This window comes from Syzygium oleosum, unplaced genomic scaffold, assembly GCF_021117445.2.
Source record: "Syzygium oleosum isolate NSW1041296 unplaced genomic scaffold, Sole_v2.1 Sole_v2.31, whole genome shotgun sequence".
NCBI lineage: Eukaryota > Viridiplantae > Streptophyta > Magnoliopsida > Myrtales > Myrtaceae > Syzygium > Syzygium oleosum.
Window position 1 is genome coordinate 972553 of NW_026607515.1, and position 13131 is coordinate 985683.

At 41.2% G+C, this 13131-nt stretch overlaps 1 protein-coding gene across 1 annotated transcript; it reads right to left on the minus strand.

The window, feature by feature from the left end:
• Positions 1 to 8906: 8906 nt before the first annotated feature.
• Positions 8907 to 10867, minus strand: LOC115686043 (ethylene-responsive transcription factor CRF4-like). Its single transcript, XM_030611224.2, has one exon. The coding sequence runs from the start codon at positions 10256 to 10258 to the stop codon at positions 9197 to 9199; it is 1062 nt and encodes a 353-aa protein (XP_030467084.2). The 5' UTR covers positions 10259 to 10867; the 3' UTR covers positions 8907 to 9196.
• Between the last annotated feature and the right edge of the window lie 2264 nt (positions 10868 to 13131).

Genomic DNA, 13131 nt, shown 5'->3' on the forward strand with positions numbered 1-13131 from the left:
GAGGGTGTTTGGCTAACTTTTGGGCACATTCCTTGACTTCCCCCGTTGGATGCATGGAGACATTTGCCTTTTACAGATGGGGGAAGGGAACACGAGAAGATTGAAAGAGGACATTCCTCCTTTTTGTCCTCCTTTTCTTCTTTAGTTACGCTGTAAAGTTTCAATCGTGGGCCATCAATGACTTTGTGCCTTACTATTGATTTGGTGGGTTTTGGTGGACATGAAAAAAGAAAATCTTTCTCGGGGGTTAATTTTTTTCAAGTCAACATTTACTTTGGTTGGTAAAATGATTATTAATTCGTACGGCTAGTATGACCAGCTGGTCTGAAGAAGAGAATGGTTGATGCTAGCCACATTAGTGAGGTTGACCATGATGGAAGCCTGGCCAATACTTATGCACATTATTCGGACACTCTAACCGGGGGTCCGAAACGATGTAAAACCTGACTCTAGTAGGACGCATTTGTTTCGTAAAAAAAGAATAAGATGGAAGTGAAACAAAGAAGGAACGATTTTTATTGAAAAAGCATTCGCTAATTTAGTTTCTTGATAATTACCGCCCGATTAATTCAGTAAATTAGTTTTGCAATTCGGTTTCTATTATCCCAAGCATTATTGTTTCGTGTGAAAAGAAGCGAACTTCTAAGAGGTGATGAGAATGCGATGATAGCAATATCCAGCATTCCATCTGGGATTCCCACGTCACATCACAGCATTTCCACGATCCACATGATGATTGTAAGGGACAAAAGTCTAGGCAGGTCGCTATCACGTTCGTTCTCATCAAAATGTGTTGATCTCGCGGGTCCGTAGATGCTCTCGCATTCGACACGTTTGCCATTGTGGTCCATACGTCTTTCGATTTGGTCAACCTCGGATCAAGAAGATGGTGTGTAGCTGAATCGCCATGATTGCCATTGATTGATTCATGCCTAATTTGCGATTGACACACAAGCTTGTGTATCATGTCTTGGGCTGGATCTGTTTTGCTGATCAAAACACTCTGTAGGAATCGAAATTACATGAATCGAGCATCCATTTTCAAAGGTTAACTTTGAAACATATGTGGATGGCATCATTATTTTAGGCCTGTCGATTATTCAAAAGGGATAAAAGCACCGATGATTTCTGAGCTTTGATTTAACGTGTAATGTCGTCCATAAACTTTTAATTCGTGAAATATGGTCCATGATCTTTGGCTCAATGTGCAATATCATTTCCAGACTTTTAATATGTCATTGAACTACTGATAAATATTCAATGTAGTCCTTCCGTTTGCTCAAACTACAAATCGGGCCTTATCTAATGATGTGGATTATTACATACTGAGTTGGATTTTTAAAAATGAGGAGTCAGCATGTTTATCATTTTATCCATCTACTTTAGAAAAGGAAAGAAACAAATTAGGAACTTTCAATATTCCACGCGGAAATTTGTTTTCTTGATTTGAGGAGAGTTTCTTAAGTTGATAATCCACGTGTAACATTTTTTTTCTACCATTCAAACTTAGCGGATTGCACGCCACATAGTAGATTCTGTTAACTTGAATTAACATAAGGATGACATTAAACATTTTCATATAATTCATGGACTAGATTGATCAATTTATCAATAATTCAGGGACCACATTGAACAAATTAAAATTCATGGACAACATTGCACATTAGACCAAAACTAAGGGACCATCGGTATCATTTTCCCTATTTAAAAAATTGGATGCATAGATCACATATAGAATATAGATTTCCCAATTTAAGCACGTGTTTGCAAATAGTGCCAAAGATGTTCATTCGTTTGGACTTTCCGTTGGTCTTTTGCCGATACAATATGCTTTATATGGCAACCGAAAATGACAAAAAAAAATGGGTATTTTCTTAATCCATTCATGAGATATGTACAGGTAAATTAATTATTCAGGCCACAAAAAAAGAAGAAGATAAATAACTAAAATCTATATTTGCATGCGAACGATAATTTGCGAACGATAATTTGCATGCAATTTGTGAGATTTGAATAGGTGACATTCAATTCATGTGACAAAAATCTCATGATATCTTAACCAATTGTGCCAATCTTAGAGCTACTTGATCGTACTAATAAGGACTTCAAAATACAACACCACTCTTGTTTATTTTTAAAACACATCTTTGCTTTTTTTAAGCCCGAGAGCACAGGCATAGAGACCCGGCTATCTGGAAATTCATAAAACACTCCACAAATCTTATGAATCGTTAGATTCAAACCTTTAATCGGTGCAAGTGGTCTTGAAGGCTGCAATATGCACGTAATTGATGAGATTTGAACAGATTATCTCCGATTCTTGAGATAGAAATCTCTTAATACCCCAACTTATAACTATAATCAACCCTAGGGTTACTAGAATCATCATATGTACACACGCATGCGCTCGGTGGACATTCTTGTTCAAAATTTCTAACCTTTATATTAGTCTTTCGGATATTCGACCAGATTGTGAGGGCCATGGTTGATCAGAACGAAAATTTAAGGTCCAAAACAAACCCTTATGTTTTAATAGTATTTTTGGCGGCCATCGACTTCCCCTGAGCTCACCTAAAAAAGTGAGTTGATTACTGAAAACAGGTTTCACAGCGATAATAAATCCATTAGTTAGACTAATATGTTGGGTTATCAATGAACGACGCCGGATAATTTGGCCTTTTCTAACGCTAAAAAAGGATTGAAATTGAAAATGAAGCAAAAAGTCGAAAAGCACCTAAGAATATTATCCATTACAACAAGTTCCAATCCCAATCCGTTGCACGTACGTTGCACCTCCGATGTTGTCACTGCCATCGGCTTCCGCTCCGGCAGCGGCGAACGGCTCCATCACTTTTTGCCTCCCCCGCCGGGCCCTCTGCGGGCGACACCCCGTCGATCTGCCATCGCTGTTGAGACCTATATCTTTTCCCTCTCTTGCACTTCCTACCAAGGTATGGTGTGTATACATCATGAGCGGACAACATGCACGACCTACAAAACTACAAAGGGCACGGAGACGCGGGCGATGCGTAATTATTAATCTAATCTTGGTATCATTCACTAAAAAAGATGTCAGTTCACTACTGTTAAGACTTTTATGTCCCTTGGTTTTTGCCAAAAGCAGTAGGTCGTTCAACAGTAATTAGCACACCAACTTTGACCCTGGCGCCTCAGAAAAAAACACATCCGAAGCTTTAATGGCTTCGAAAGCGCAATCTGTCTGCTCATGCCACCGCATCATTACCTCAATGTCTAGCGTGCATACTGTCAAAATTAATTAATTAATGGAAATTTGACTAATGACTAGTACTTGGGTTGTCTAAAGATAATTACTAAGTTATGAGCAAGAAAGGTGATTTTAAGTATTTGGAATTTTCTTATACCGCATGAAATCATTCCCCTCCCTTCTTGGTCTACTTCAGTTACAACTTTTAACTACGATGCGATCGGGCCGAGTTCGAGATTGGATCTAGGAATCGCGTATGAAAGGTAATATTTATGGTCTATCTAAGACTATCTATCTAGTACATATCGATCAAGCCTTTCAACCAATCGATACAGCTCCCGTGAGCGATTTGGATATTCTTCATATGTAAATTTGCTAGCAATATTTCCAAAAGTATTTGACGAGTGTCGTTGTGGTGGGCTATGGCGCTCAATGATAAGACTCCTAAAAATAGCCTAAGATTAGAAAATGTCATGCACCATTTTATCAACTAATGAGTTGTATAACTGTTGCGGAAAGCAATATCAATTCATAAGGTCTCTTGTCATTGTAGCTGTATCTATTATTCATGTTATTTTTCCTGATAAAAATTTCTTTTTAATAAGCAAAGGAAACATGACGCACTCGCAAATCGCAACGATTGTTGATATAGTCAGGTATGTATAGTCATAATCAGACTTCTCTCGATGAACTTATGTTGTGAACAAGTCGTGCTCTAATGTCGTATCAAAACCCGATGCCTTTTTTGCAACTCGTTATTCACGTGAGCAATAACTGTCGTCCAAAATCATAGAAAAAATAAGGCATAAAGCGATTTGAATATGTAGAGGTAGATTGACAAGTTGTGAGGTCGATGGTCCAAAACCATAATGAATCCACAGAAAATGGTGCACGACACTTTTGAATGCATATACTTTTTGGATCTTTACGCAATAATTTCATAGACTCTTTCTCTCTATTCTATTTCTGTCATAAATAAGAACATGGAGCTCAGGATCCAATCTGCCCTTTTATTTATCAAATAATAGGAAGGGAAAAATATGAAATTATCTTTCTTCATGATTTTGAGAGATATGGTTCTGCTCCGACAAATTTTATTGGTATTGCAATTTATAAGAGGGAAATAAAAAAGGAAATTGGCAATCGATGCAGGCACTCCTTTCCATTTTGACCCACATGTAGAAGGACTGAATTATCGTTCCTTTTCTCCCAAAATAAGGAAAAATCTTGAATAAGGATATAAAGTGCGATTGTTTTCTCAAAAGTGAGTTCATAACGCATCTTATTTCAAATAAAGTTATGAAGTGGCCAACTTAATCTCAAATCAAACCCTGAGCACACCGGCCGATCAAATTTATAGCGGTTGACAAGAACGTGCATCTCACGTGCTAGTCGCTTGGTGAAGATTTGGCTGGCCGATTGTCGCGGCCCTCCAAGGTTTGACTTGGTCCGTGTTCAGCATTGCAAAACTTGATCTGGTTTTAATTACAGAACCCTTAAACTGACTCTCTAAAGCATCATGTATTCTCGACCCAAAAAAAGCATGGATTTATTTTCTCCCTCATTGCTAATGGGGGATATTGTTCACAAGTGCTTGCACTAGCAACCCTATTATTTATTTCAGATAATTCATCCGTATGCTTTTTGTAGAAATGCAACATTCATTTGCATAAAGCAAAAGACTCTACTCTGGCTTAGATAAAGCCTTTCAGACCCATTTCAATTGCTTTCTTCTTGTTTAGCATTTATTTTTATCGCCTAGATTAGGGAATTTTTATTATTCTTTTAATTTAATGCACAATTCATGAGAGTCTTGTCTCAAGGCTTGATAACGAGTTGGTGTTTAGAATTTGGCATATACGAATCGGGTTATTTTTTTCTTGACTGTACTTTACTTGTTTTGGTATCATTATATCTTGGTCGGATGTTATCTTATATTTATATGCCTTAAAAAATAACAAAAAAATCATTTGGGAAGATCGCATGAAATACTTTTTCACATAAAGGAGAAAAGATATCGATTTTGGGCATTAGATAAATTTCAAGTGTAATCAAGTCTCCCGGTTTGAATCTCTAGATCCTCCTCCATTTTACTTGGCCTCTAATCCGTTAGTGGCAGCTTCTAAAGTAAAAAAAAAGTTTATAATTCACCGAAGAAATCAAGTTGTGTTCGATAGGAATTGGGAGAGCCCATGTCAAGATTAAGAGCTGCCTTCAAGAGGAATCTTTTACCCTCTTTTAACAATCCGTTAAACCCCTTGAGGAATTTCACCTCGGGAGGATGACGACAACCAGCCAGCCAAATCTTCACCATCCCGCGAGCACGTGAAATGCACGTTCTTGCTAGCAAAGAAAGATTTAGCCGGCCGATGAGTTTCGGGTCTTATCTGAGAATAAGTTGGCTATTTCAGAGTTTTATTTGAAATAAGATCCATTTTGTGCCCTCTTTCGAGAAAATGACCAATATTTAGACCTTCATTTAATATTTCTCCCAAAAATAATCAAAGGAAGCAATTTTAGGAAAATTTGAAAGAAAGAGCACCATCAATTATGGCATAACGATTCTGTCAACTAAAATTATTGAGATTGAGTAGTATAATATGTCCATTTATATAGTGACAAAATTCTTTGTACGGCATATTGATAAATGAATCTACCAAGAATGTCACCTATAACTTTGATGCAGATGTCAATACGTGTTCGAACTTCTTTTGGCAGCTTTTCCTCAAGGTGCTTAATCACTTAAAGAGAGCTCCTTCTTTATTTTCACAGGGGCAAAGGGGAAAAATACACACACACACACACACACACACACACACACACACACACACACATATATATATATATATATATATATATATATATGCATATGAGTATATGATGTATAAAACATTATATAAATAATGCAGCGGACAAAATTAATCACAATTCGAAGAAAGGTTGCGGTATATATTTGCATAGGATTTTTAGTCAATTTTACTCTAATACGTGATTTGTTCGGCCTAAATGAATGACCAGTTTAGAAGGATGATTTGCAAAATGACTACTATAGACACCTGTATATGTCATTACCCCGTTTGAGTTAGAACGATGATTTGTAGAAGACGGTAAAAGTCATTAGCACAAGTAAATCCGATCTGACTAATTTTCTTGAAAAAATCTGTGAATGTTACGCTTCTTTCAAGTCTCACACTTTCTAAAATTCGATGGTAAGCAGCTTCTAAAAAATGGAGATGAAAAGATATGCGAGTGTGTACACCGCTTTAAATTGTGATCGACGAATTTAGGGATAGCAAAAGGAGATCACACTGATAAATCGCCAGCCCATTTAACTTTTCATCTTAATCTTTCCCCCAAATTTCCCATTTTTTGAGCTAATTTATCTAAATGCAACGAGTCGCTAATTCATATCGTCCATGCCTATAATCGAAAACAACATAGTATACATGCAGCATGTCATCCCGTGACAGGGGGGCCCATAGTCTCTTCGCATGGATATATATATATATATATATATATATAATATTACATGTGTATGTATATGGACAAGAGTGGATTCGTGTTTCGACATAGTCCCTGATTTTATTTGGTGAAAAGGATGGATGAAAGTTGAAGAAAAGCAGAAGGTGGACAAAGCACAAAGCACACATGCACATGCGTGCATGCTTTTTCCGGATGGACCAACATTAACGGCTTGCCACTCGAGCGGCAATTTCCAATAGGGATCGTTACATTTAACACAATTATCTGAAATTGACGCGAACTCAATATACAAAAGTTTTATAACACAATTAACAAAAAATACAATGTTTTTTTAACGATACATCTCGAATGCAAACCCGACTATGACCCGCGAACACGAGCGTTCAGCCCTATTCACGATCACGACGAAGTGGGACTGGTGCCAACATTGAAGATTACAATGGCCCCAACAAAGAAAGAAAGAAAGAAAGCAAGCCGTGAAGATCTGTCAAAAGAGACATCATCATGGAAACGAACAACAACCTCTCAACGACCGCTCGTACGTGGGGGAGGCGCGTGTATCACATTTGATTTCCATTCCATACTATAGGGACAAAAAACAATATACACAAATTAAATTAAAAAAATGACATTACAAATATGTAATCATGCGAACTTTCCGACCCCCACTCCTCCTCTTCTTTGAGTAATATGGAAGCGAAAAACCAGGGGGAGTCCCCGCCCGCACGGGACACCGAACACGACCCACCCTTTCCAATTCAATTCCCACGACAGAGATATTCGATGGGGCCCCGATTTCGCGAAAGAAATCTTGACCTCGTTTAACATATTCTCCTCCTCCTCCTCCTTTTCTTCTTTTAATAATAATAGTGTTTTAGGATTAACATCGGATTAAGGCATCGAATGCATTGATTAGTCATGTTCCATTATCTCTCAATCATGCTCCTAAAGTGCACTTGCCGTCCATCGCGTGAACATTTTCGAAGCACGGTCGAAACGGGCTTCTTCTTCCTCTCTAGCGTACTCTTATTCCAAGTTATAAATGGCCTTTTATACCCAATATAATACTCCTCGTTAAAACAGTGGGTAATATGAAATAAATGGTCCCCGAAACTTTGATCAAATAAGTAATGTGATTGTATAACTTTAAATTCGCTCGATGTTGTCCCCTAACTTTAGCCTAACATGCAATGTCGCTCATGAACTTTTGATTTGCTCAATTTTGTTCATGAATTTATAGTACATGTTCAATTTAGTCTCCAAACTATATGAAAATATCAAATATTATCCCCAAACTTTTGGTAATGAAAGGGTAATATTGGACATTGTTGTACAGTATTGGAGCTAAATCGAACATGTACCAAAAGTTCAAATACCACACGATATTGCACATCAAGCTAAAATTCAAGGACCATATTGAATCAATTTAAAATTCATGAATCACATTACACGTTAAGTCAAAGTCCATAACCATTGTGTTGCTATCCCCAAAAAAAAAAAGTTAATCCCCTCTCACCCTTATCCCCTTGCTTTTCATGCCTGTCTGGGCCAAAGTCGGCTTTTCAACCCTCCGCAACGGAACGGCGCGGCGTTTCAAGCCAGTGGCAAAAGCGAAATTCCCCAAAACGAGAACGATGGGAAAAAGTGGTCAAAGCCCGCAAAAAAAGCAAAAAAAATAAAGAAGGAAAAATTTTTGGAGATCGCACGGCACACGAGTCGCACCGACTTGACTCGTTCAAACCGGCTCGGACCGCCAATTGCGCCAGCTCGATTGGGAGGAGGCCAAAAAGGAATGCCACGCTGGCATTTCCTCGAAAATTTACTTTTTTGCATTTTTCCAGATGCGACTAATTTAATCACACATTAAGCCTCTTTAAGAGACCATAATTAAATTCCCTTCCCTTCATACAAGCCAACATTAGAAGATCCAAAAAGCAGATTACATGCCCCGACTTGGGCTTTTTTTTACTATACTTGACCCCGCGATTAATAATATAAAAATTTTAAATCGAACGACCCAAAAAGAAGAAGAAGAAGAAGAAAGGCTCAGTTTTTTTTGTTTTTCCTCAATTTTCTCATTATCGATCATCCTTCGGAATCGTACACATTACACTCTCCCGAAAAAAAAAAAGAAAAAAAAGAAAAGGGAAAGCCTTCCTTGCTCCCGTTATTCTACCCATCTAAGAATATGAAAAAAAAAATTGGCCTAATCATTGTGATTATCCCCCGCAAAATGGTATGAAATCTCGCCACAACTGCACTCAAATCCCCCGATTAATGCTACCAAAAATATTCTCTAATAAAAAATCTAAACAAAATCGATAATTTAATTAAAAAAGAGCTACTCCCCCAAAATTTTTTGAATCCGAGCAAAACTGGCCGGATTTTCGTCGCCGCCGGTGCAGGAACTGCCGGAAAATCTGCCGGCCAACAGCGACAGTTCAGTACCTTTCCCTCTCTGAGGAAATCAAGAGTTTCAAAACTTTTTCAAAGGGCCACGAGAGGATCCGATGCGAACAAATCTCCGATGTCTTGAAAATAATCGTCCACCTGACACATGTCCATCGGGGACAACGACCCGAAGTCCTCCGGCTGGTCGACGAAGATGTCGCTCATGAAATCCTCCGCCAGCAGGCGGTCCGAGAACGTCCCTATCGTCGCCTCGTCGAACAGCGTCGACTCCGGCGGGTCGAAGTTGAAGAACTCGTCCAGGAACGGCAGGTCCAGGTGCACGAACTCGCCCGTCTCTCCCTGGCACTCCTGGACCTCCTCCTTCGCCGGCGGCGGCTTGGACATCTCGGGCTGCTCCTGAACCGGCTCCGCGGGTTCGGCTTGTCGGGCCGGTCCGGCCGGCTCGGACTCCTCCCCGGAGGACTGCGTCCGGAAGTGGAGGACCGATGTCGGAGATGAGAGGTTGCGCGAGTCGTCGCCGGAGTCGTAGCCGCACCCCGCGGTGTTGATATTGTCCCCGGCGGCGCCTGCTGCGGCAGCGGCTTCTTCGATGTCCGTGACCAGTGGAGTGGTGAAGTTGGTGAGCGCGTCGGGCCCGCGCAACTTGATTGCCGCGTTGTCGTAGACCATGGCTGCCTCCTCGGCCGTGTCGTAGGTCCCCAGCCACAGCCGCACGCGACGCGCCGGGTCCCGAATCTCCGCCGCCCATTTACCCCACGGGCGCTGCCTCACGCCCCGGAACTTCCTCCCGGAGCCCATCTCCATAGCCGCCGCCGCCGCCTTCAGCGGCCTCTTCGGGGCGTCGGGCTGCGCAAGGCTCGGCCTCTTGCGAGAGATCGAGCCCGTCTGCGCGCCGCCGCACGAGGCCGGCTCGACGTTGATCTCGTGCACGTAGCGCTTGACGCGCTGGCGGGGAAGGAAGAAGGGCTCGCCCGCCTCGTCGTCGCTGTCGGAGTCGGTCGCGTCCGGGTCGGTGACGGATATCCGCACGACCCGGGTCGGCTCGGGCGGGCCGTTCTTGCGCGCGGCCCTGGTCAGCTTCCTCGTAACCGTCCGGTGCTCGGTGTACTTCACCGGGTTCAAGAAACAGTCGTCCATCCTTTCCTCCTGGCTGTCACTCACTCAAAAAACTCGCATCTATGGACACCCAACAAAAAGCAGAAAAGGCGAGCGAAAGAAGAAGATGCAGGAGATGCAGGAGGGGCTAGTGAATCTGAGCGGGAGTGATACAGGAGATGAGAGAGACCCTGTATATATGGCGAGGATCTAAGAGCAGAAAAGGGAGGATCCGGGGGAGATTTTACTGGAGGCAGGTTGTCTGGATTTTCCTGGAGAATTGATTCTGGAGGCAAATAAGAAGGAAAGCCAATAAATTTGTTCCTGAAGAAGCCCTCTCAGCGACCTGTCCAGAGCCTCTTTCTATATAAGAGATTTTGCCCGATCAAGAATCACTTGCAGAAAAAACAACAGGAGGGGAGTCGGTACGAAGAAGGTGCAGAAGAAGAAGAAGAGGAGCAGGAGCTCGGAGAGAGTGCTTTAATGGCGGAAGCAGAGAGGTTTCTGTGGGAGTTCAACAGCTGTTGTTGGTGGTGTTGCAGTGAGAGGGAAGAGTGAACACACTGGAATCGCTATTTTATAGGATCCCGAACAGCCGAAATCGGAATTCGCAAATATCTTTTTCTAATTTTATTTCCTCTTTCTTTCCGGGGAAATGCGATTTTCCTTCTTTTGTTTTCGGGAAAAACTTGGTTTTTTTTCTTCCAGCCCCAAAAAAAAAGAAGAAAGAAAGAGTGGGGCCCCCGGGGGCGGCAAGTCGTATCGGAGGGTCGGTCGCCGGAGGCGGAGATTCCGGCGACGGCGACAACACACGCCCCGCCGCATCCAGGAGACAGCACGGGACGGCGACACGTGGCGCCCCCGGTGGGGCCCGGCCGCGGGGTGGGGAGGTTCACCGCTAGCACCCACTGGGGTTGAATCTTGGGCTTTGCGATGCCGGTCACGTGAGGCCCAAGATGCCCGGCTGCTGTTAAAAAGTTAAACTAGTCGGTCAAAAATTTTAATTTGAATTTCTTCTCCTTTTCCCTACCGTTAGCCAACTCACATTCCGCTTGGACCGCGTGAACGGGGTCCCGGGTGACAATTCTCGACACGACACGGGAACGAAGACGAGAAATTACTAAAAGATATCCGACCATGGCGCTAAATGATTGATTCGGGATTAACCCACTTTCATTCCTTTCTAGCAGGCGATGTGTGCGATTATGATAAAATGTTTTGGTAGTGTCATGAGATGACGCGTCACAGACAGTTAACCTTGTGCAACATGTTGTACAAGGTATAGCGTTTTGTTTTCCCATTTCTAGCCATGTCGTTCCGTTACACTTTATTCACCATATTTGACCTTTTTCACACACTTCCAAAGATATGATTGTTCGTTCCTGTCATACTCATCTCGTATTAGATGTAAAATGTCGTAACCATCGTCTAATAGAACACAGCAAGATGCAACGGTTATGTTAAAGTTGTAAGATATTAATGTGAACTGTAGGTTAGATATGTTGCCGTTTTTTACTAGAGCGAATAAATTACTGTCACGACATGCTCCACACGTTTCATAAGTTGTTGGGCGACTCTTCATTCAGAAGAGACTCTCTGATTTCGAATTTAATTTGGGATCATATTTTCCTCTAACCCTTATCGGCTTATGTTTCCTCCAACCACTCTTTGATTGTGCATTCTCAACACGGACTTCACGCACAAGTAATGTGTACTTAATTTGCATAACCGGAACTTGTAACCTTCCAATCAGATGCATCATTCGAGGAAATTTCTTCCAGCTAGCAAGGCAGGAATATAACTGTTACATTCCAATCTTTAACTTGTACTTGCTCTTTCAAGCAGGACCGATCGTTCTTTCATTAGCTGTACCGTATAATAGGTCGGCATTTGACCGTTCATTCATAAGGGGAAAATTACCAAAAGTGTCCTGAACTTATAGTACGATGCCAATTTAATCATAAAATTTTTTAATTTGGCTAATTTAGTCCTAAACATTTTGACGATTTGTCAATGTAATTCTCTCAGCAAATTTTGACCTAAAATCGCGGACGTGAACGTCAACTGTCATACGTGACACGGTCAGACAACTAGCTCTGACGTGGATAATTTTTGCATTTTTTCAGAGTTTTCTTTTAAAAAATAATTTCTAAAAAATTACAAAAATTGTTCATGTCAGCACTAATTGTGCCCCATAAGACGATTGGCATCCACGTCAGCGATTTCTGGCCAAAATTTGCTGAAAGGACTACATTGGTAAATCGTCAAAATCTAGGATTATATTGATCAAATTGAAAAGTTTATGGCTAAATTGACATTGAACAAAATGTTTAGGACTCTTTTGGTAATTTTCTCCTTGATAAGAAGGTCTCAAAATTACAGTTCGTTTGCCATATTTGACCTTTACTTACCTCTTCTGCAAGATTGGCAACTCCCATCATAGTCGTGTATAATAAGTGCATCACACAAATCAATCTCAAATACGATAGATTTCGGCAATTAGCCATGCTAAATTTTGTTATGCCTCTTTCCTGATCCGACATGGATGAAGACCCTCTACCCTTGCTCAGCACTCCCGTCGATGTCTCAACCACTTTCCGACCGTCGATGAAGGTAACTAAGGCAAGCATCCACAGTCGAGATATGTCGAGATATCTACAAGAATTGTTTGTGGGGGTAAAAGATTCGCCGCTCGCACAACCGAATACATGTTACGACGTAACATTGTACACATTAAATAGGTTTTTGCATTAGTAAGGCAAGTCTAAATGTGCTCAACACCAGTTGATTTGTACAGACCTTGTACTCGCCTAAACTTATCAATTTTAAGACGAAGATCATAGCAACTCAATTAAGAGGTCAGAGTTACCCCCACTCAAGTGACAATTAGGTGGAAGAAAATTAGGGGATTTTTG